The sequence below is a fragment of the Emydura macquarii genome, unplaced genomic scaffold (genome assembly GCF_026122565.2).
Source record: "Emydura macquarii macquarii isolate MOO-44397 ecotype Brisbane River unplaced genomic scaffold, CSIRO-AGI_Emac_v2 contig_2768, whole genome shotgun sequence".
NCBI classification, from domain to species: Eukaryota; Metazoa; Chordata; order Testudines; family Chelidae; genus Emydura; species Emydura macquarii.
The window spans coordinates 44902947-44927227 of record NW_027132905.1 but is presented as its reverse complement, the minus strand read 5'-3'; the positions used below and the strand labels follow the sequence as shown (position 1 = coordinate 44927227).

Here is a 24281-nt window from a genome sequence, read left to right as displayed (position 1 = left end):
AAGGATGAGAGGCGGGGGAGCAGGGAAATGAGATCATACAAGAAGCCGGGGACTAACTGTGCAAGGAGATTAGCCCTGGGAACCAGATCTGAAAAGGAGCTGGGGAAAGTGGGGGTGGAACTGGGACAAGAAGCCAGGAAGGGGATGAGGTAGGAAGACTGAGATTGGATGAGGACTGTAAGCCAGTACCGGGGGCAATAGGGGCAGGGCAGGGTTAATTGGAGGCCCAGGGATGAAAGACAGGATGCACAAGGAGCTGGGAAGATGAGTCAGTGACTGGGACTGGTAGGCAAGTGGGAGAGAACGGGACTTGGAGAGGGAGCATGGCATTGGCCATGCAATCTTAATTTGGCCCCTTTATGTGTATGCATCATGATAGTCTTTAATTACACAATTGCATACGGTTTCTTCCACAGGACTCCTGCCTCGTTCAGCACCCAGGCTGGACCGCACTCTGGGGAGAAAGCAGGGCTGTGTAGCGAAAGAGAGTGTTTGTCTGTAAGGCCCTGCCTCGTTCGTTGCAGAAATTGAAAGCTGGGTACAGGAGTTTACTTGAATGGCCCCGTTCCGAGTTCAAAGCCCTGGCTTTTACTTGAAAGAAGCCAAAGGGGAGGTCCAAAGGCAGGCTGCCCAGGTGGGCGCCTTGGAAGCTGCGTAGCATATGGGGAAGGGGACTGCAGGAAGAGAAAGGAGGGGCTCATGGTTAAAGTAGGTGAATCCTGCACTGGGAGAGATGGATTCTGGCCCTGCCCCAGAATTGCTGGCTGATGCTGGGCAAGATGCTTAAACCCAACTTCTCACAGGTGATCGCTGGGCGAGTGTTCCTCATTTTCTGGTGCCCGACGGGAGACCCTGGGGTCTCCTTTGCGTCAGGGCTGAGCACTCACACCCACAACTGAAGTGGATGGGGGCTGTGCTTTGAACACATGAAGGGCCATGTAACGGGACGTGCTAGGAAAAATCAGGTTGTAGGTGTCTCAAATTGGGCACCCAAAACTAGTGGATGATTTTGACCTTAATCGGTGCCTCTGCTGCCTGTCTGTAAAATGGGGCTCATACTTCCCCCTCCCCCCACCAGGCAGTTTTGAAAATAATTCAGTGTTGTGAAGTGCTCGGCTGCTGTGGCGATGAGCACCAAAGAAAAGCCCCTGAGGAAATCAATCAAAATGGTTTGACTGGTGTGCAGTAAATAAAGCCTAACTCGCAGTATTGAATAGCTCATTGGGTAAGCACCGCCCGTCCTGAGCACTGACGCCTCCGTGCTCCTGCCACTTTAACGTGGCTGCAGGACCCAACTCCCATGGAATAGCTCTGAGTCTGTCTGAAGCAAAGGCAGAATGGTGCTGTGGCAGGTTTATATCAGACTCTCTAGATAAAGTATCCTATAACCCTTCTGCTGCCTCAGAGAGCTTACAATTGCTGGCTGAATCCAGGAAACTCCTGGTGAAACGAGTGATAGGATTTCAAATCTATTCTAACTCCCACCTGCTGGGACCATCCTTCCAGCCAAGAAGAACTGGCTGGACAGCCTCTCTAAACCCTGGTCATTTTTTCATTGCCTGTAGAGGTCACTGTTAGGAGATACGAGGCACTCCTTCCTTTGGAGGGAGCGTGAGCACTTGGCATCCCAACCTGCTGTATTTAATTCCATGTGACATCTGGTCCCGCACAACCACAGAAGAAACCCTCGCTGTCTTCTGAGCACCTGAAATGCAAGAAAGGAGCGCCAGGCTTGGCAAAATCAGCATTTGTCTCTAGGAGCAAGAAAATGAGCCCATCAGAGTCCACAAGGTCAGATCAAGCACGTTGGGCAATAAGGGGGCTTGTGCAGAAGGAACTTTAATGTCCTCTTCTTTGTTGTTTTTGCACTCTCTGGTATCCTCGGTTTGCTGGATCATGCCAGCGGAGAAGAGGCCAGGAGATTTGCAGACGCACACACCCAGGAACGGGGTAAGTTCACAGGGCTTAGAAGCTGGTTTGGAAGCTGCTCTGTAGGATTCAGAGACACATGCAAGCATAGCATTTCTGCCGACTAACAAAGGCTGATGGCTTCTGGGGATAAGGTTTGGTCAAGGAGGGAAGGCTTTTGGAGTTGCTTTGGGGTGGCCAGTGTGACACCAGCCAGCGCTGTGGTTTCTGCTACGCACGAGACACATGAAACTGCGGTATGTTGTTTGCTGTATGTTGTTGTTTGTATGCAGCTTAGCAAGAAGTAGCTCTGCTCTTGTGTCTGCTTCGGGTTCCACATCCAAGTCACCCTTTCCACAGCCGCTGAGTTACCTCCAGAGTAAACATGCCTTATCAGCTAGGCACATCTGTGCCATTAGCTACCAGTAACATGCCATGTCGCCTGTTGCTAAGTGTGGCTAAGTCCTGTGCGCAGCCAAAGCAGGATGAGATGCAGCAGGAGCTATACACATTTGGGTTGTGGGCAGATCATTTAGTATTTGTACTGCAGTCATGGGTCAGGACCCCAGTTGTGCCAGGTGCTGTACAAACACAGAACAAAAAGAGAGTCCCTGCCCCAAATCTGCAGTGTAGTAGCTGTGTTGGTCCCAGGATATTAGAGAGACCAGGTGTGGGGAGATAATATCTTATGGACCAGCTTCTGCTGATGAGAGAGACAAGTGTTGAAGCCATACGGAGCTCTTCTTCAGATCTGGGAAAGAGACTCCCAGCATCACAGCAAAATGCAAGGGGGAGCAGATTGTTTAGAGTAAGTATTAAGCACATATTGTAAGGGATCATTCAAGACAGAATGGCCCATTCATCCGATGGGGAAGCTATAATATCTATTGTTAAAAAGAGAAAACAGCCTCATTTTAGAGTGTTGGTCTGTCTGTGTTGCACTGTACCGATCGATCCAGGATTTTATAACCACTGCATCATTGTGTAATCTGAGCCCTCTGCCCAGGTTTCAGAATCCAGTTTTCAAGCACAACACTCCCATGCCAATAATCTCTTCATTAGTCAGTAGCAGTGATTTTTGTTTCAGTGCTAGCTCCCGCTCTCCCCTCCCCTTTTTCTGTTGCTCGCTCCCTGATTTTCTCCAGCCAAGTCCTTTCGGGCTGAAACTTTTCATCCTAGAGCTCATCGCTGACGCTGAAAACTTCCAACTTGGGATCTTTAAATATTTTGCCCCTTTTGACCGTGAAATTTGAAGTCGCTTCAGCACCTAGTTTTGTGAGCATGGACAGCAGGATTAAATGCAAATAGTTCCTGAAGACACACACAAGAACTTCTCCCCATCACAGGCCATTCAGCGATGTGGGCAGCTGAACTGGAGCTAGTAGCTCCAAATGAGTTCTTCTCTTCGGATTTGGGTGCAGGGATGAAGCACGGACTCAGGGAGCTGGAGACGTCTTTGTGTGTGTTTGCTGAAATGAAACGATGACTGTGATACAACTCTGCTGCCAAACTGTTGCCATAAGCAACGTGTCAAGGAAATGAAACACCAAGTAAATATTTAAGGTACAAAGACATTGTTGATTGTTTTTGTTTTATTATTGGCATTCCAGTGGCACCTCGCAGTGCCAAGCAAGATTGAGGCCCCATTGTGCATGGTGCTGTACGGAGGAAGAGAGTGCCCCTGCCTAGACCTTACAATCTAAATAAACAAAGGGTGGGAAGGAAAACAGCGGCACCAGGAGGGGGACGTGACTAGCCCGAGTCACACATAGGTCAATGCCTGAGCCAAGAACAGAATCCGGGTGTCCTGAGTTACAGCCCTGTGTCCCGTCCATTCATGCTGTGTGTCTATAACTGTCCTGTAATGAACTGATCAGCGTCTGTGTGCTTGTTCGGGTAGGTGCTCTGTAACACACTGGGTTCTTGGAGAATTATTAGCTACACCAAATTAGACTTTAGCCCTTGGTTCTGGGCTCCGGTTATTTATTGTCCAAATGACCCCAAACTCACAAAAGGAAAAACAAAACTTCCACCTGGGGCTTTCCACCCTGTCACAACTCCTGGGGTTCCCACCTGGAGTCGCCCTTCCTCAGCAGCTTATTGCTGTAGCCTGTCCCTTCCTGCATCTTCTCCCTGCAGTCCCCCATCAACTGAGTCACTTGCTGGCTGTTATGATCACTTACTCCCTTTCCTGCTGGGGCTGATAACTGACCAGGGTTGGCTGACCCTAGGCCACTAGCCAGCCTGTTATATGCCTCTGCTAGATGGAATTGGAGCCACTCAAGTGTGTGAGAGAAACTCTGTATTACTATGAGTTAATGGAGATTCTCCAAGGGGGCAGGGGCAGAAATTGAGATTTCTATCCTGTGAAGTTCTGAGTGATGTGGCATGCAGCAGATTGATTCCTGTGAAGTCCTAGGTTGTCACATGTTTTTTGCAGTCGGATAGGGCTGCTCAAACAAAAGGCTCAGAATATTCTATACATGTCTAAGGCCAAAATGTGTGTCTGTGTGCTGGGAGAATGGAGAAGTTATAAAATAAAACTAAATAGGAGCAAACAACTTAACTTGTTTTAAGATAGAACTTGATAAATAAAATGAGTTTGTATGATGGGGTTGCCTGCAGTAATGGGGAACTATACTGGGCAGCCCTGGGGTGGTCTCTTCTATCTTATGTTCCTAAGATCTCATGCTTCAGGGCTTCAGATGTTCACCTGTAGGGGTCAGGAAGGGATATTTTCCTTCAACATATTCTGGGTTTTTTCTTTGTCTCCTTCCTTTGCAGCATGGGGCATAGGTTACTTGCTGGAATCATCTGGGTACACCTCCCTTAATCAATTCCCCAGTATTTCAGGGGCCTCAGGCATTGGTGCACCTTGGGCCTTCCAGTTTCCTGCCTGTGGGATATAATAGTTTAGACTCCTGAGGGCTGTAATATTTGGGTCTAATTCTGGAGGTTAAGCCTGCTGTGGAGGTGGCTGGGTGGTAGTTGATGGCCTGTGATCTGGTGGTCCCCTCTGGTCTTGACTCAAACTATAAGGCTGGGTGGCTGGCAGGAAAAGCAACGGCTGCTTTCAGCATGTTTGCCCGTATCGATTTGTTTAAAGTTCCTCCAGCTACTGCTGCCAACTGCACGTTGCCAACTGACCTTGATGAGATAGGCAAATCTTCAAAGAACTAGTCTTCTGCCACATGCAAATGTTTGCCCCCTCCTCCTCCACAAGGCCATTTGATTGCACTCTCTCACATGCTGCTGCTGTTATGGGGTAGGGCAGTGTTTTCCTTATGTGGGAGGGACTTCCATGCCCCTTTCTCAGCCTCAAAAATCTCTCCTTTCCCTTTCTCATCCTCATGGACCGGGCCTTTCCTTGCGGAGGATTGGCCAGAGCTCCCTCCGAGCTTCAGCTCTGCTCCATAATAGGACGAAACAACGAGAGTCCAGTAGCACCTTACAGACTAACAAATTCCTGCGGGCATAAGCTTTTGCCCGCAGGAATTTGTTAGTCTTTAAGACGCTACAGGCCTCTCGTTGTTTTTGCTGTATCCAGACTAACACGGCTACCCCTCTGGAACTTTTCACCATAATAGGAAGAGACGTTATTTGTTGAATGAAGCTAGGTAGCCCCTCATCTCCCTACTCCCCCCACCCCTGGAACTGGGGCCGTGGCTATACCAGCACTTAAATCGGCAAAACTTTTGTTGCTCGGGTGTGAAAAAACTTCTCTCTCCACCGGTCTTGTTTCTACATAGTTTGGTTTGCCCTAGTTACAGCCAGGAGCCAGTATTATCCATTGATCGTTTTTTATACTGTTGCACAGCATTGTTTGTGCACTTTTAGTGCAGTCATTTGTAGCACCTATCACGTGAGCTTTACCTGCGTTCCTTATTTGGATTAGCTTCAGAGGAACTTTGAAAAAACAGTAATCCTGTATGTTGAAAACAAACAACCAACCTACCCCAAAACAAATAGTGAAGAAGGAAGGAAAAAAGTTATGGAAGCTTTGGTTTGAATGGCCGACCTGGTCCTTTTATGACTTGCAGAACAGCACTTGGGAGAAACCACTACTGGGTGCCAAAAATATAAATCATAGCGGAAAATGCAGATCTAGATTCTCTGCTCAATCTTGTGTTAAACCCCTTAAATGAGGGAAGGAAAAATAACCCCTTAAATGAGGGAAGGACCATAATGGACTCATGTGGGACCCACAGGCAATGCACGAGGGTCCAAGAGGACAGGGTATTTATACTGAGCAATAAAAACAGTATGGCCATTAAGACTAGCGATGGGTGGCTGATTCATCTAGCCTACTGATTTGAAGTATCTGTGAACTTTGAATGTCCCTGATTAACTAGGAAAGTGACCTTGGTTAACTAATAACAAGGCGTTACTCTGTGCAAAATAAGTTCTCAGAGTTAGACTGGCCAGCCGTTTCACCCCCGCCTTGTGCACCTAGCGTGGGGGCCAAAGGAGCAGAGTGCACAGTTGAGCAAAAATGCAAGATGTTTTTAAAAACAGATGAACCGTGCTGCTCTGAGTGTGCAGGACTGCCCTGAGCGACCGGCCTCGGAGGACTCATCCACGCTGCTCAATGTGCTGCGGTCCAGTGTACAGACCAGGGAGGCAACCTGCTGCCGTAAGAAGGTCCTAACCCAGTTTGGTCCCATCCCCACAGGCAGGACTAAAACCAACTGTAACGTAATTAGGGTTTGAGCCTGTCCCCATGGAAGGCAGTGGCAAAGCTCCCACCAGCCACGGGATCAGCCCCTTACAGCGCGGTGCTTGGACGTGGTACGTTTTATGGTTTAAATGGGCCCAGAGAGACAGAGGCTAAATGAGGGGCAAAAAAATGCTCCGTAGGCCTTACGCCAATCTTTGTCTGAGCCGCTGTCACCCTTGTTCATGCTAGTCCCAGAGCCATGCCAACAACCACCACATTCATACACAGCGGCTCCTGTGCTCCATGGACGAGGGTTTTCTCTGGTCCGGGGTGTGTGGTGAAATGAACTTGTCCCATGCCACAGCGGCTTCAAACGCCAGGAGTCCCTCGCTCCCTGTCCTATGCTGAGGCTTCCAGGCTGTGCTGTCTCTACCTAAAGAGCAATCTACAGCGCTTGAGAAAATAGCTCTGTCCCTGCAGGCTGAGAAAGTTGGGCTGGATCCAACCGCAGAAACGAACTCGCTATCCCTATGGCAGAGCCAGCCTGTTGCAATAGTTTCTGGCTGCTTTCCCCACAGTTATTGCAGCAAGCGGCCTTTTCAACTGCCGTAGTAGGAGCGTGGCAGCAATCCAGTTTGAACACAGGTTTGACACAAGAGAGTCTGACCCTAGAGGGGACGGGGCCTTGAACAGAGGAAGGGAAAGCAGAGACATGAGAGAGCCATGCAGAGAGCCATGCAGACCCCAGGAAGGTCCAGAGGACAGACTGATTATACTGGGCAATAAAGCATATTCGTGGGTGTTCCCTGTCACGCGCAGAGCAGCCAGCAGGCATTATCTTTGCTCTTGGGGCCTCCCCTGCCTCACTTTGCCTATAAAAGCCTGAAATCAAATGTTTTTGCCTCATGCAACAAAATGAAGCTGACAGAGGAGACGCGGGAGAGTTCTAACGCCTGCTGCAGACGGAAGGGGGTGAGTTCAGCTGGCTCTTTCTGGCTGGCATGGTGAAGGCTGCAGAAGAGTTTCACTGATAAGGGGTGAGGGAGAAGGAGAAGAAAAGGGGAGCTTGCTAGCAGTGCCAAAACTGATGCTCGTAGGCTCTTATGGTCATGGACCTATTTATATCTGAGGCTGTGCGGACTAGTGATTAGGACACTGGAGTTGGGAGACCTTGGATCTATTCCAGGCTCTGCAACTGAACTGCTGTGTGATTCTTGGGCAAGACACTTGGCCTCTCTGTGCCTCCCCCGCTTTGTCTGTCTTGTCTGTTTAGATGGGAAGCTTTTGGGGCAGGGACTGTCTCTCACTGTGCATTTGTACAGTGCCAAGCATAGGGAGCACTAATTTCAGTTGGAGCAGCTAGACGCTGCTGTAAGATGAATAATACTGGAGATGAGTTGGATGGGGCTAGCTCTTTCCCAGCACAGTGGAGAAGACTGAGAACCAGTGTCACAGGACGATGAAGCTCAGAGACATGACGGCTAATGATGGCTGGAGAGAACAACCTGCGGCTGAATGAAAATATGATTTGATTGCCCTCAGGAACCAATAGAGAGCGTTAGCGAGCTATAAAGGACAGCTCCGTCTACAGCAGTGCTGGCTGCAGCTTAAGTCAGTAGCAACGAGGGAAGTTAGACTGTTGTGGAACAGTGGCTCGAGACTCCAAGGACTCTGTACCTGTGAACAAGGTTCACATTCAGGCCCTGCAGAGGACAGTTATTTCTCCTCTCTGTATGACCACAAAGCATGGTTCCTATAGGGCACAATTTGCCTCCCACTGACGGCAGTGGAAAGATTCCAAATGAGTTTAACAGCGCCTAGAATGGGCCCATAAGCAACTTGATTCTGAAATGCTGATGGCAGAACAATCAAGAGAAAGAAAATAGAACAACTAAGAGGGGAAGAGATTTTTATTCATGCTGCGGAACTGTATTATCTTTATTTTGGATATAGACATTTATTTGACGTCAGCGACCAATTAATACTCTGGAGAAAGAGTATGTGCATTAAAGTTTCAAATAAGGGAAAAATCAAGCAGAATAAAGTGAGTTGTCGTGTAAACAATCTATCGGGCGTTCCTTTACACTAAAAAAAAAATCATCACAAAAGGGCAGGAGGCCAATTTTTTTCAGTATCGTTTGCAGGTGATCTTTAATGAATGCCCTGTTTTTACACACACACACACACACACACACACACACCCCCAAAGCTATTTCCACCAACATAACTGCTTTTCTTTCCTGCAGAAAATTACACCTCTGCTCGCAGGTGTTACACTGGTGTCCACCTTTGGATCCTCTTTCCAGTATGGTTACAATGTCTCTGTCATCAACTCTCCGGCTGAGGTAGGTTGGGTTGCGATGCAGGAAACAGCTTAGAAAAGGGGGAAAAGGCAAATGAGTGGCAGACCAACTTAGTAACGGTGTGTGTGTGTGTGTGTGTGTGTGTGTACACGTGCACTCGCTTACACCCTGAGTCTAATCTCTCTGAACTCCTCCTAGTTTGGGATTACCATGGTGCCAAGGAATTCCCCCCAGGAAGAAGTAGTATCCTAACTGTTTCCTCTCTGTCTTCTATGTTCTTAGCATGTCATGGTCACTGTGTGTAGGCATCAAATATAACTTCAGGCTAGCACTGAAAGTGGCTGTTCTTGCTAGGTTAGGATTTGGCTGCTTACATTTGATGTCTACCCCTTTTCCTTTTTGCATGTCATTCTCTTGATGCCCTTTCCCTTCCGCACCTCATAACCCACTGTCTGAATTCTAACCCCACGAGCCATCTGGCCTGGATGTGTGCTGGGAGTGGAATTAACTCTGCAAACACGCTGAACAGCTGTGGCTGTGGAGATAAAGGAATGGGGCACAGTCCTGAAATCCTTAAGCAGGGAAAGCTGAGAGGATTGGACCCTTGGTAAGATGCCATCTTGGAAGTCCAGCATCCATCCTTTGGCATTTCTCTAAAAAACTATTCGTCCCATAGTACTGTACAATGGCTCCATTGATCTTCACGAACAAGTAGAGTTAGTTTCCGAGGACTGAAATTTTGGATCCATCCTTGACCCCAAACTTCCTTTTTCCTCCAACATCTGTCTTGCCCAGACATCTGCCAGGCATCATCTCCAGCGTAGTGCCAAAATTCATCTTCAGGTGGACCCTCCCTCTGCTCTGTGTGCTAACATAACCACTTCCTGACTTGACTATTGCATTGCCTCCTTGTACAATCACCCCAAAGTCCTGCTTTCTAAAGCCAAGTTCAGCCTCGCTGAGCAATGGTCTTTATCTCCCTCTGATCATTTGCTTGTCTCCTATCTATCGAACTGTGTCCTCGCTGTGATCCTGCAAAAGTAGCACTCATCATGAGATGCCAGGGTTATATTTCCCTGTCTCCTTAACGCTGTGCCCTGTGTCTCTTTAGAAGTGTGTCTATACTGCAGCTGGGAGGTGTAATTCCCAGCTCCAGCAGGCATTCCCACACTAGCTCTGTCTGAGGTAGTGCATTAAAAACAACAGCGTAGCCACCGCAGCACAAGCAGTAAGGGAGGGCTAGCTGCTCCCGGTACGATCCCATCCGAGACCCTAGGTACATACTTGGGTGGCTAGCCCCTCCCACCACTCAGGCCGGGTTGGTGTAGGTATAGCTACCGGAACTGGAAATTGCATCTTCCGCTTCTGTTGTTGTACTCTACACTCGGAGCTGGCTGTGTGATTCCCAGCTGGACGAGACATACTCGCGCTAGCTTGCTGAGAGCTTGCATGCTAAAAATAGTCTAGCACAGTGAGCAGCAGCATAGACTAGCTGTGCCATGTACAAACCCGCCTGAACCCCCTGTTTTATACAGCCCATCTGTGCCACCGCTGCCTATGCTACCCTGGCTACTCTACTATGTTTAGGGCACAAGCTCAATGAGAGCGAGCGCAAGCACATCTATGCAAGCGGAGACTCCCACCCTTAGCTCCAAGAGTAGACATAGCGTGAGGGTTTGGAGCTCCGCTGAATAGGTTAAGGGGAACCACAGTGGGGAAGCAGGGTGTGGTCCTACACAAACATTTTCCATGCGCATGATGGGATAATACATGTTCTGGGTTTTGTGCACAGGAAACATAGAGCCTGATTTTCAAAAGAGTTGAGCGCCCATGATGCAAATGAAGTAAATGGGAGCTCTGAAAATCAAGCAGGTAATTAATGCAGCAGGACCTTTTAAACAGCTCAGATTCCTACTGTAGGTTTCTTTCACTTCTGTTGTGTTATTCTGAAAACAAATCTTCCTCTTTTACCAAGAAATTGTTCAGTGGCGCTTTACCCGATTTGGTCCCCTGTTGCTTTTATAACATGAATAAGCGGGTTTCAGTCTTTTTCCCTCCTGCCAAGCCAAGTAAGTCTGTTTTTTATCTTTCCTAGTTCATGCAAGGCTTTTACAATCAAACCTACTTTGATAGGGAAGGCGTCCCTATGGCGAACAGCTACCAAACACTTCTCTGGTCTCTCACTGTGTCTATGTTCCCACTCGGAGGCTTCTTTGGGTCTCTTATGGTCGGTCCTCTGGTGAACAACTGTGGCAGGTGAGTGGCAGCGGCACCATAATATGTTCTGTCTATCGTCCGTTCAGAAGCCGTTTGCTGTGATTTGAACAAAGGTCTTCTTACAGGGCTATCTGATTTAGTATACTGCCATATGACCCTCCCCAATTAGGCCAATGGTTGCCACTTGGATCAGGGAGGAATCCACCCTCTCCTCCATGTGCAGAACAGCTGGTCTGGTTGCACTGTGGGTGGAATAGACATGGCCGTATTGCAGACACAATACTGAGCCAGATGCACCATGTGGTCCAATCTGCTATGCCATGGCCTAGGATCTTTACACATTTAGTCCCTATCTTAATATTAATTTTTAAGTTTGTCTAAGGCACTGTTCTCTCCTCAGCTACCTGCTCCCCGGTGTTAAATGGTGAGAAAAATCCTCCAGAGGAGAGCAAAGGTAGTTGAGAGGGAGGGACAGGCTTGTGGTTGAAGTACTGGACTGGGGTCAATTCCCAGTTCTACCACAGGCATCCTGAATGGCCTTGGGCAAGACACTTAACCTCTTTGTGCCATAGTTCCCTACCTGCAAAACTGGATAACATTTCCTTTGTCTGTCATGTCTATTTAAATTCTAAGCTCTTTGGAACTGCAACTGTGTCTGGCTATGTGTTTGTACAGCACCTAGCACAACCAGGCCCCTGTCTCAATGCAAGTAATAATAATAAGCTAGAACTGTCACCCTCTCAATCTCTCTGCAGAAAGGGCACTTTGCTGATAAATAACATCTTCTCCATTGTCCCCGCGATCCTCATGGGAACCTCCAAGGTGGCAAAGACCTTTGAGGTGATCATAATCTCGCGAATCATCGTGGGAATATGCGCAGGTGAGTGAAAGGCGGTATGGTAGGGTAGAACTTTCTGGGCCAGGTAGTGCGTGTGTCACAGCGGGTTGCTTTGTGAGGAGTATATTGTAGGGACAGCGTAAACCCATTGAAGGTGGTGGTTTTACAGTCAGAATGACTCTAACCCAGTAGCTTTCCTGACTCACGTATTCCCACTGGCTCTCCATACGTGTAGTGCTGTAACCACCCCAACCTTCCTGTTGTTTATAACTCGGGGACGTAACAGAGGAGAATCTGGACTTGGCTTCTGCACCCACTTGTCTTGGCATGAACTTATGGGTACTGCCCTTGGGGAGGAAAGATCCTGGAGCAAACACAGAGCCCTGCCTGCGCTAGGCTCTGTTATAACATTTCCAACCTTTGGTGGTAGCAGCGGTAAGAACCCTGTTGTAAGCCAGGCTCCAGGCTGCTGCTGATGTCTTAGGCACTCTCATTAGCACAGGTCTAGACCATAAGGCATCTACCATCACCCGGCCTATGCTTGCCCTGCTATCAGGGCTCCAGAAGTCAAGCTGCACCACTGCTAGCAATGGTGGGAAACTTCCAAGGCAAAAGAGTTACCGTATTGCCAACTCCAAGTGTTCAAAAATCAGGAGAGCAGCTAAAAGTTCGAGATTTCTTTTTTTTTTTTTAAATGTTGAGTTCTTTTTCTTTGCCTTCTAGTTTCTGAGCCTTTAGCAAGCGCTCTAGTCACGATTTCAAGCTTTTCTTCCTGACCAGCAGGATAAAAAATTTACTTTTATTTAAAAAAAAAAAAAAAAAAAAAAAAAAAAGCTGTGTCTCATGTACTCACCTGACTCCAGGAGCAGGGGCTTTCCTCACAAGCGAAGCCATAAAATGGTGAGAGTTGGCAATGATGGGGTTAATGTCCACTAGGCCTCAGAGCGCTACATTCCCAAACAACTGCCCGTGTTCTCAGGGCTATCTGTGTAACAATATCTGCTCCAGTCAGCCTCTGACAAAATATATCCCCAGCCACCAAAAGGTTTCAGGGCAATTAGTGGATCAGGGGCTTTATAAAGAAGGGAAAGGGTCCCTTCCCCTGCAGACCACAGAAACAGCCTCAGTTGGGTGCTTCGTTCTTGTGACAAATTGCCCCCTGGAAGTGGAAGAGGGAACTGCTCTGTTTCTATTAGCAAACCCAGCTGCTGCTTTGGGTTTTCAGAACAGGTTGCTGAACTCTCAGGTCATGGTGAGAATCACTTGGCTTCCCCCTGCTGGCTGCTTTTGCGCTGCTGGGAGAATGATGCTTCCTTTGAGAGAACCTGCTGCATTAGACCCAGGACCCTTCTGGTTATGTCCCTCAACTACCTCTAGCCCCCTGTGACCTATAGGAGGTCAGCTGTCGTCATCTGGAAAAGTACCTAGGTCAAGTCACTGTGGCTAGGGTGTTCTAGTGAGCGCTCACATCCCAGAGCAGGACTAACCTCTCCCTCTTCACCTAGGCTTGTCCTCCAATGTTGTTCCCATGTACCTGGGAGAGATGTCCCCCAAAAACCTGAGAGGTGCGATCGGGGTGGTGCCCCAGCTCTTCATCACCATTGGCATCCTGGTAGCTCAGATCCTGGGTCTTAGCAACATCCTTGGAAACCCAGAAGGTAAAGACCCAGTCTGAGGCTGAGGTCTCTGACTGCTCCTCGGTGGATGAGCTCTCTCCTTGGGCACCTTGTTAACTGTTCCTCTCTTGCAGGCTGGCCAGTGTTGCTAGGGCTAACCGGGATCCCTGCAGTTGTGGAACTCCTCCTATTGCCCTTCTTTCCTGAGAGCCCCAGGTACCTACTGATACAGAAGGGCAATGAAGATCTAGCCAGGCAAGGTACAACCATGGCTGCTTAGCACTGCTCGCAAGAGAATTAGAGCCAGGAGAAGGGCTTTGGGGCATGGATTTGTAACTAGGCCTCCATTCATAAACAAACTGGGGAAATACAGCCTAGATGGCACTACTATAAGGTGGGTGCATGACTGTTGGAAACCATGCCCAGAGAGCAGTTATCAGTGGTTCAGACTGGATGGGTCCGGTTCTGTTCAAGTCATCATCAGTGATTTAGATAAAGACATAGGGAGTACACTTGTAAAGTTTGTGGACAAGACCAAGCTGGGAGGGGTTGCAAGTGCTTTGGAGGGTAGGATTAAAATTCAAAATGATCCGGACAAACTGGAGAAATGGTCTGAAGTAAACAGGATGAAATTCAATAAGGACAAATTCAAAGTACTCCTCTTAAGACGGACCAGTCAGTTGCACACGTACAAAATGGGAAATATCTGCCTAGGAAGAAGCACTGCAGAAAGGGATCTGGGGGTCATAGTGGATCACAAGCTAAATTTGAGTCAACACTGTAGCAAAAAAAAAAGCAAACATCATTCTGGCTGTATTAGCAGGAGTGTTGTAAGCAAGATACAAGAAGTAACTCTTCCGCTCTACTCTGAGCTGATAAAGCCTCAGCTGGAGTATTAAGTCCAGTTCTGGGCACCACATTTCAGGAAAGATGTGGACAAATTGGAGAAAGCCCAAAGCAGAGAAACAAAAATGATGAAAGGTCTAGAAAACACGACCTATGAGGGAAGATTGAAAAAACTGGGTTTGTTTAGCCTGGAGAAGAAAAGCCTGTGGGGAGACATGATAACAAGTATATAAAAGGTTGTTACAAGGAGGAGGGAGAAATACTGGTCTTGTTAACCTCTGAAGACCGGACAAAAAGCAATGGGCTTAAATTGCAACAGGGGAGGTTTAGATTGGACCTTAGGAAAAACTTCCTGTCAGGGTAGATAAGCACTGGAATAAATTGCCTACAGAGGTTGTGGAATCTCTGTAATGGGAGGTTTTTAAGAGGAGGTTAGACAAACATCTGTCAGGGATGGTCTAGAAAATACTTAATCTGCCCTGAGTGCAGGGGACTGGACTAGAAGACCTGTTAAAATCCCTTCCAGTCCTACACATCTATGATTCTGTGATTCATGGGAATATGCTGTGGGGAAGCACCCTGAACCACAAGTCAGGTTAGGGTGCATTAAGCTACCATTTTATAGCCCATCTGAGTCTTTCAAGGCACTTTGCAAACAGTAGTTCATTTATGCTTCCCTACACAGCAAATACATATACTCCCAGTTTTACAAGATGGGGCTGAAATGGATATGGAGAGAGGATAACTGATTTGTCCAGGGTAAAATAATTAGTCAGTGGTAGAGCCAGGGTTAGAACCCAAGAGTCCTGGCTATCAGTGTCTTGCTCTAAGCATGAGAACGCACTCCCTGAAATCTGTTTGCAAGCAGATGGTTAGGAGCTCTCAAAGCTCTCGTAAGAAACCCGAGCCTGATAATCAACCACAGGATAAAAGCACTTTTTAGCAAGGAGAACTCTAGTCCCCTTCTCATATGTACCAAGGAACCCAAAGCCCTCACTCCAGTCCTATGACTGTTGCCAGTTTCTCTACCTTTCCCACAGTGCAGAAGTGGCCAAGGCTGCCCTCCTGCTCCTGGGGTACCTCAAGTCCCCCTCTGGTTTCTCTAACTCCAGCCTCCTCCCCTTGAGTTCACCTGGAAACACAACTTCTCCTTCCCTCCTCCCATCCAGCTCTGAAGAAGTTGAGAGGCTGGGATGACGTGGATGACGAGATGGAAGAGATGCGTCAGGAAGATCAGTCGGAAAAGTTGGAAGGTCGTCTGTCCGTGTTTAACCTCTGCACCTTCCAGGCCCTGCGGTGGCAGCTCATCTCCATCATTGTCATGATGATGGGCCAGCAGCTTTCTGGAGTTAATGCGGTAGGTGAGACGACACTCAGGAAGATCGTTAGGTGGACTAGGAAAGGACCTGGGTTCTTGGGCAGGAGTGGCAGAGCAGTGCTGGCCCCGGCACTAGAACCGGTCCCAGATGGGCATAGAACCCCAGTCTAGACTTTGAGAAATAAGACTGGTCCCATGCCACAAAGTTTGGATCAGGATCCAGTTGTTTAGGAGGGTTCTGCCTGGGGATTCCAGGTTTGGAGATTCCAGGAGAAAGGAACCAGTCCCAACTGATGGATCCAGATGTTTGAGGGAGTTCAGATTTTGGATTTGCGTTTGGCTGCATTTACAACCTGGAGGTGCCTAACTTGGAGCCTCCCCCCCCCACACTGGGAATGGCCAAGTATAACTGCAGTTATGGTTTGATTGCAGATCTTCTACTATGCAAACAGAATCTTCAGTTCTGCAGGTGTGACTGAGAACGAGGTGCAGTATGTCACCGTGGGGATAGGTGCAGTCAATGTGGTCATGACTTGTGTAGCGGTAAGTTTCTCCCACTGTACCTACAGGTTCTAATCCCCCCACTACCCACCTTTAACTCTCTGAGCCCATTTATACCCTTACCATTAACACAGCTGCGCCCTCCCACATTTAGAGGAAAAGTCCCCTGCTGCTCAAGTTGCACTAAACAGAGTGCAAATGGTTTCCTGAAACTCATGCCATGTAATCGTGGGCATATGGTGGGTTATGCCAATGCATACAATGATAACTTTCTGTAGGGAGATAGCAGGATTTACTTATTATCTACTTAGCTTCCTCACCAGGTCTTTTGTTGCCACTCACGCTAGCACACGCTCTGTCCTGCGACTGCTTTATTACTGTCATGCATGGGTAGAAAGGCATCGCTGCACTGGGAGATTGTGGGTATGGTCCCATGGGCTTGGAGGCAACAGGCATGCCCATGTGTCTGTGAATCACAGATTCCTAGTTACACCCCGATGCTAAGATGGAGAAAAATCTCTTCCAACTCAGATGGGTGATTGGGCTCTGGGAATGCAGAGGCAGCCATAAGGAAAGAAAGGTCTTTTTTTTTTTTTTTCTGGTGCAGTGAATAGGGCCTGGAACCAGGAGACCTGTGGTTTTATTCCGAGTTCTGCAACAGGCTCGCTGTGTGACTCTGAGCAAATCACTTGACTGCTCTGTGCCTCAGTTTTCCTGTCTGTGAAACAAGGGTAATGATGTTTCTCCACCCTTGTAAAGTGCTTTGACATCTGTGGATGAAGAGCACAGTATAAATGCTCCAGTGCCCCTCATGGGAGAGAAAAGACAGGACTTGGCTGGAATCCTTCTTGAGGCTGGTGGACCCAGACACATCTTGTGGTTCTCTCTGCCGCGGACTGACTAGCACAGGTTGCAAGTCCTGGCCTTCATTAGGCAGTCATGGAAGGGACTGCTGACTGCCCTACAAGTGCACTACGCATTTGGGGGTGTTTCCCCCCAGCTTTCATGCTTTCTATTTTATTTCCAGTCTACACTTTACTGGTGATGGCTGGTCTGTGGGAATTTCCCTAATGGAACAGCCGCATGGAATGTAGAAAATATAAACTTCTCTATCATTTGTTGACCCATGCTGTAGAATTTGCTGGGCCATTATCCCCCTGCTGTCGACTTTCTACAGGCTTGTATTAAAAAGTCCTGTGGGAAGCGGATCTTGCTTTCCATTAAACTCTAGAGGCTTTTAGAGTAATTCCTGGAGAACCCCAGCGCATTTGTATAACGCCCTGTTGGCTTCCTTGCCCTTGAATTCTAGATGACTCTTCCACGAGGAACTGAAAGTGCTAGGTTCCCCCAAAACACCCTGCTCCTAACAGCTGCCAGTCCCTTGTCCTCCTCCTGCTCGCTGGATGAGATGTGCTGGGTTCCCTCAGTGACCCCTTTCTCACTCCCTTGTGCCGTGTCCCTCAGGTTTTCATCATTGAGTCCCTGGGGAGGAGGCTTCTGCTTCTCACTGGCTTCGGCATTTGCTGCGTAGCCTGTGCTGTGTTAACGATGGCCCTCAACCTCCAGGTATGTGCCCAGATGGCTTAGGTGATGATGTCTGTCTGTCTGTCCATGGACCCTCTAGGGGATGTGGGCAGGGTCACTATTTCAAAAGCTGCAGGGAGAATACGCAAGGTCTCCCTGCACTGCCCTGTCCACCCAGCACGAACCCCGCTGAGAAGCCGAGACGCTGTTGGGAAAGAGTGGGACTTCCGTTAATGACATGGTTGGGTTAGCAGTGAGCGTGCTCAGAGCTGAATTTGATGGGCTTCTCCTTCCCCACCCCCACCCATGGTGTGCATCTCTGGTAGTGCCCCTTTGATCTGCGCATAGGAAGTGAGGGTCCAGCCGAGGCTGTGAGCTTAGCCCAGTTAGTGGCACTGCCTGACCCGTCCCCTTCACGATCTCAGCCACACACGGAGCAGCACCCTGGGGTACAGCTTCCCTCGAACATCCTGCCCCAGTCACCCTCACACCCTAGAGCCCTGCTCAGTTGGTGGGGAGGATGGGGGTGGAGAGAGCTGCAAGCGATGGGGGGGGCAGAGAGAGGAGCAGGAGGGCATGGCCTTCAGGGGAAGAGGCGGAGCTTGCATAACTCCCGTTGACTGCTGCCGACTTGCCCGGTAAGTGTAGACCAGGGCAAAGGTCCTTGCAAACAGCGCCTTGACTTTGCTGGCCACTTTAGAAGAGAACTGACTGTTATTCGGTGACTGAATTCCCCACAGGCCACGGTCTCATGGATGCGGTACCTCAGCATAGCCTGCGTCATCGCCTATATCATTGGACACGCCATCGGGGCTAGTAAGTGTGCACAGGTGGCTGTGATACCCTACATCAGGATGGTAAAACAAGGACGTTAAACCTTAAACAGCAGCTTGGGCTGAGACAGAGATGAGCAAGTGTGTTTCCGCTTGGCCATGTGACTTAGCAGTAACGATACAGACCTAATGGTTACCAGCTAGGCTGCCCGCGTGATGCAGGGAGCAGGGCTTTCTGCCCCAGACAAGCAGGCCCTTCTAAAGGAGGATCTCCGTGGGGTGTATGAGTATATGGGTAAGAGAAGGACGTGATCTTTTATTTTCAAGAGACTGCAAAGACACAGTCTTGCTGGTGTCTGAGACATGCCCGATACATTTTGGAGCAAAACCCAGTGCTGCTCCTTTGCATTTATATGCTCCAAGTGGAGCAACAGGCAGCTCAAATGCTGCCTCCTAAGAGCCATAATTCTGCCCTGGGCTGGGCTGTGAAGTGGGTAGGAGAAGTGTGTGTGCGTCACAGAGCAGGACCTGGGTGTGGATGTGCACTGTTTTACAGTTGCATTGCCCTGCTACAGCAGAGGTGCTCTGTGGTGGTTCGCTGGAGAAGCCCTGCAGAATGATTCCACCACTGCAGTGAGCTGTCTTTTAAGCTCCTAGCAGGGGTTTCACTGGCAAGTGGACATTGCCATCCCTCCACACTCTTTCCTCTTCTACGTGCATGGTCAAATTGGCTCAAAAATGCCAGCGGCAGACAGGAGACTCGGTTTCTGGCAGTGATATGTTTGTGAGGGGGGCTGTGAGATCTTTTCTTCCCTCTCGTTAACTTAGCTCTGTCTTGACTGTAAACACTCAATAGTTTCTCAGCCAGGGAATGATGGCACATCCCTTTCCCCATTTTCTTTTGATCCTGATGTAATGCAATAAATTAATCACAGTTGGTTATTCAGGGTTGTGGGGGTGGGCAAAATCTGAAACTGAGGCCACCCTTCTTCCCCTGAAATTTAAGCTGTGAGAGGGTCAGGGGCTGGAGAAAAGCCTGGCCCACATTCACCTTACAGCAGTAGCCCCTGGCCCAGCTCCCCTCTCTGGGCATTGTGGCCTAACACACAAGTCACAGAGCCACTCCGGTTTGGCCCAGCCGCCCCTTTGACGGGCCAGGCCAAATCTGAACGAGTGGCGTTGCGACCTGGTAGATGGACTCAACACCCTCAGCAGCTGGGCCAGACCTGAATGGTGCTTCCACCCTGCGCACCACCTCACAAAGACACTCGCTCAGATCCCCTGGGTTGGGTGCAGGTGTGGCAGCGCGGCTGTGTACACAGGGACTTTCTCAAAGGAGCGGGAGGTATTTGCTGGACACCTGTTTGGGAAACCAAACTGGCGCTTGCTGACGTGTTGGAAGAAGTCAGGCCTGCCTGGGATGTTGTCGGGGAAAGGGGGCTGGGCCCTGTTGTTTTCAAATCCTTATTATCTTACTCCTCAGACCCACTGTGAGGACAACCAGCAGTTGGGTTTAAGAAGGCTGTCTGATCACTGGATAACACCGGTCACAGGCTCCCAAAGGGGAGAGCCCTGTCAGGCTTGCTGGCTAGGCTCCATGGATCGGTAAAGGCTGTAATCCGGGGCCCAGTCTAGCGGGGAAAGAATTGCGAAATTGCGCCTCAGGAAAGGTAAAGGCACAAAGCCTGACACCTGAAGGGTGCACTCAGGTACGAGGAAGGGACAGAGGTGCAGCTAGCCTGGGGGCCATGACAATGACTAGTTACAGTCACTACATTCTGCTTCCTTCATCTCTTCCTGTAGTTAGTTTATCCAGGTACTTGTAAAAACCAGTGCCTTAGAAACCGTTCCCTTCTACTATGCATTCAGTGTAGTGCCCTCGAAGGATTTGGGCAATGGAAATTGCTGTTAAAATGTTCCAACTCTTCCTTTTCTTCAAGGTCCAATCCCCTTTGTGATGATCACTGAAATGTTCCTTCAGTCATCCCGGCCTGCGGCCTTCATGGTGGGTGGATCTGTGCATTGGCTCTGCAACTTCACGGTGGGGCTCGTCTTCCTTTATATGGAGGTGAGTGGGGAGCAATCTCCCGAGTCTCATGGGCGTATGGCACCTGAGATTAGAAGCACCTTCCAGCCCATGGGGTGATGGTTTTAAAGGGGAACACTAGCCCTTTTTTACTTGTTTTATACACACACACACACCACTTGCTGGCAGTCTCAGGAGAAAGGGGAGAGAGATTTCCTGAGCTGTTTAAGGTGATTGGGTACCGAAGTGATGAGTGCAAAGTAAATGCTTAGCCAGACACGGGTTAACAGCCTGATCTGATGCTTACTGAAGCCAAGAGAAAGACATCCATTGACTTCAGTGGATGTTGGACTGGGCCCAGAAAGGGCCATGGAGATGAAACTTCTCCCCATGAGACGGGATCCCTCTAGCTCAGCGTGGAGACACATTGGCATGACTGTGTGTGAGCAGCTTGTACCGTGGTGGTACCTGACCTGTCTTGCCTTGCGTCGTCTTTCACACCTGTGCAAAGTGGGTGTAAAACCACTAGCACTTCAGAATTGGGAGGTGTTTTCCTCTTGCTTTTCACAGGTGTGAATGAACAACCCAAGGCGCAAGGCACAAGGATCAGGCCCACAGCGCAGGCTGTGTTTGTTCTGTGACTAAACGCCGGCCTTCAGTCCCCAGGGCTGTGAATCCAACACCTCAGCTAACTTCACATGGTTACAATTAAAATAAATGGGGGTCTATGCTGCTGCCTTTTTTACAGCTGCTGCAGAGTTTTGCATTCCCAAACCACGTGACACACGCACACCCCTGCAGAGCCTCCATCTTATCATATCCTGCATCCCCTACGTGTTCCCTGACTCCCTCCCCTCTGGTTTTTACTCCTCCAGAAAGGGCTTGGAGCCTATTGCTTCCTTGTCTTCTGTGCCATCTGCCTGGCCACCGTCATTTACATCTTCATCATTGTCCCTGAGACCAAGGGCAAAACCTTCATGGAGATCAATCGGATCATGGCCAAGAGGAACAAGATAGAAATCCAGATGGACAAAGAAAAGCTTAGTGATTTCCAGCATGTCCCAGAGACACAGAAGAAGCAGGAAGAAGCACACTCACTCAGTGTGCTCTAATCCGGTCCAGTGTTAATTGACACAGTGATTGGGTGAGCAGGGCTTCTCTTCAGTGGGGGAGCAGCTGCCTGGCTGGGCCGTTGCCTTTTCATTCAAGACTTTTTCTGCATGTCTCCCACAGCAGGAGAGTGTCCAAAGAAGCCAGAGAGCTGAGTCTCACTAGCTGCTCCCTGCCAGCACTAGCGTGAATGTTAGTGGTAATGTTTGGTTTTAGAAAATTAATCTTTTTTCTCTGCAGTCACAGGTTTATCTAACTCTAGGCCCTAACTCTCAAACAGCAAAACTTCCAGGCTAGGTAGCATGTCCAAAGTGCTCTGCAAACTAGTCCAAATTCTGAAGGGGCAAGTATCACTGTCCTTATCGTACAGATTGTAAATTTCACTGCCTCAGTTTCCCTAAAAAAGTCAGTTGCAGAGCCTGGATTAGGACTGACAAGCTCCTACCTTCCAGCTGTGAACTGTCCACTAGACTATGCTGCCCAGCCATGAATGTAAGCTGCTAATTCAGTGGGAGCAGCATACTAACTCTGGTGTAATCACAATATGAAACCAAACAAAAAATAAATACAAAGAGAGCATGCACAGTACAATGAGAGCTCTGGGGCTGGTGTAGGGATTGGGTCAGTGAGGGGCCCTGGCCCAGTCTCAGGGCCCGTCCTGATAGCGAGAGAGATCCCACCCGGGACGCAGTGAGGGCGGCGACTCCATTCAGCATCCAGACCTGACTGCGCAGATGGGGGAGAGCCCGGGCCATAAGCCTAACATCTCGTCCCTGCTGCCTGGAGACCGGGACATGTGGGGGTAACGCCCCAGCACTCCCTCTGGCAGATTTGGCCCTTTGGACCTCTGTAGCATCACTCAGCTCTAATATCGTCCTGCAGCAACATGGCCGGGAGTGACGCCACCACGACGCAGGGCCCAGGCTATGGCGCCGTGTGTGCCTTCCAATGCAAAAGAGCAAACGTGGCTCCTCGCCCTCCATCGTCCTGCTACTCTGGGTCTTTTTGCACCCTTGGGTTCATGATCTCTGTGGGTGTCGCTGACCCCATGGACCCCCATTAAAGCTGCCCCTGGTGCTGCCTGTCCAGTTAACTATCCCTAAAACAGTTTCCGTCATACATAGTAGGACTGGGACAAACCCGCTTGGAGCTAACTAGACCCCTCCCAGATCAGTGCCAAGCGAGCAGGCCGTGTGCCCCTGTGAGTGCACTCTGGCTTTCATCATCGCTGGAAGTACCGTCCCCCTCCAACGTTCAAAGCAATATTGCCTAAACAGCCACACAAGGAAAACTGATTGGTTGGCCCTCTGCAGTAGAAGCTGGTGCCTCTGAAAGCCTATGACATGTAAGAGGAAAGCTTGCAGCAGGGCATAAAGGTTACAGTGAATCTGAATCTGAACAGGGTAGGCAAAAAGTTCCATCAGTCAGAAGCGTGAAGATCCTTGATGTGGCAGAGTTAGCAGAAGGAGGGAGGATCCAGGCAAGAATGGGTGAGGAAGAGGGGAACATTAGTTGTTAATGCAGAAAAGGTTGTTGATAGGCTGTGCTGGAACAACTGGTTTGTAGCTGTGATGTAAATAAACCTGATCTGATGAAAAATTCTGCGAGTGGCTCTGGTTACAGTGCAGGCCAAGAGAGGTTTCTGTCTCACAAATGGTTGCTCATCGCAAACCTTCTCAGTACGTTGAGGGCTTTGTCAGGATGGCCTGCTCGCTCTTGTTGCTTAAACCTTCTAGGTGACCAATTCCACCTTTAGGGGTTGGAGCTGGAGATGTAGGGTGCAATACAATTCTGTCCACAGCAGAGATGCCAAGGGTTGGCTATCCTTAAGAGTGAAATTTACAGCCCCAAAGAGTGAGATTCAAGGCCAAAGAGTGAAACTTTCCAGTGGTTGTGTTAAGTCATTGCTTTAGACTGGGACTCTCATCTTTGGTCCTTGGCGACATCCCATCGTCCATGTTTTTAATCCAACCGGCACTTAATAGTTTGTTTTAAAATGTACACTGCTTAATATTGCATATGAAACACTTAAATGTCCTAATTCATACTAAAGTCTAGGGCACATGAGAATTCTATACGCAGTGCAAACCAGATTTAATAAACCAGTTTTAATAAAAACAATTATTTACTGGTTGGCACAAAAACCTGGATGGTTGGAGATCCTTGAGGACATGAATTTGTCCAGTGTGGTTTAAATTTTGAACTGTGATTTGCAGAACCCACAAACTTTTGATCAAGTCCTGCTCATTTTTGGCATGAGCTCATATTTTTTTGACCGTCTAGAGCAGGGGTGGGGAACCTAGAGAGAGAGAGACGGGTGAGTGTCCGCTGCCGAACACACACACACACACACTGCCGCCGTGAAACTGCGCCGCCGCCGCTCCCCCCCGCCGCTGAATTCCTGCCGCCAGGGCCAGACCAAATGATTTTGCGGGCCTTATATGGCCCGCGGGCCAGACGTTCCCCACCCCTGGTCTAGAGAGAGAGAGAGCGACACACACACACACACAGTTTCCTTGGTTACCACAGTACACAACTGTGCCTGAAGCCCTGGATGTATGGTTGTCTCTGGCAACACCTGAGGTAAAAATATTTTAAATCTTTGTATATTTACTCAGAATGAGTGAGATAAGCCTAGGAATGC

The 24281-nt window shown here is 49.0% G+C and overlaps 1 protein-coding gene across 5 annotated transcripts; it reads left to right on the top strand.

Moving 5' to 3' along the window:
* The first annotated feature begins 153 nt into the window (after positions 1 to 153).
* On the top strand, positions 154 to 23644 carry LOC137165833 (solute carrier family 2, facilitated glucose transporter member 5-like). 5 transcript variants are annotated; one of them, XM_067567325.1, is made up of 13 exons: positions 160 to 1950; positions 3255 to 3471; positions 8812 to 8910; positions 10964 to 11124; positions 11841 to 11965; positions 13429 to 13581; positions 13674 to 13799; positions 15555 to 15742; positions 16136 to 16246; positions 17669 to 17770; positions 18469 to 18544; positions 20442 to 20569; positions 21403 to 23642. In XM_067567325.1, exons 4-13 carry the CDS (start codon positions 10967 to 10969, stop codon positions 21637 to 21639), a joined length of 1404 nt encoding a protein of 467 aa, XP_067423426.1. In that variant the 5' UTR covers positions 160 to 1950; positions 3255 to 3471; positions 8812 to 8910; positions 10964 to 10966; the 3' UTR covers positions 21640 to 23642. The 5 variants fall into 5 exon arrangements, with proteins under 5 accessions (XP_067423421.1, XP_067423426.1, XP_067423425.1 ...); XM_067567320.1 differs by lacking the exon at positions 3255 to 3471 and having other exon boundaries at positions 154 to 1950; positions 21403 to 23643; XM_067567324.1 differs by lacking the exon at positions 160 to 1950 and having other exon boundaries at positions 2001 to 3471.
* The last annotated feature ends 637 nt before the right edge of the window (positions 23645 to 24281 follow it).

Bases quoted from the DNA above. Each gene is read 5' to 3' on its own strand.
- LOC137165833 (XM_067567320.1), top strand. From the start codon at position 1,843: ATGTCCTCTTCTTTGTTGTTTTTGCACTCTCTGGTATCCTCGGTTTGC. The intron at 8,911-10,963 runs GTAGGTTGGGTT...TATCTTTCCTAG, and splicing joins TCATCAACTCTCCGGCTGAG to TTCATGCAAGGCTTTTACAA. The intron at 11,125-11,840 runs GTGAGTGGCAGC...ATCTCTCTGCAG, and splicing joins CTGGTGAACAACTGTGGCAG to AAAGGGCACTTTGCTGATAA.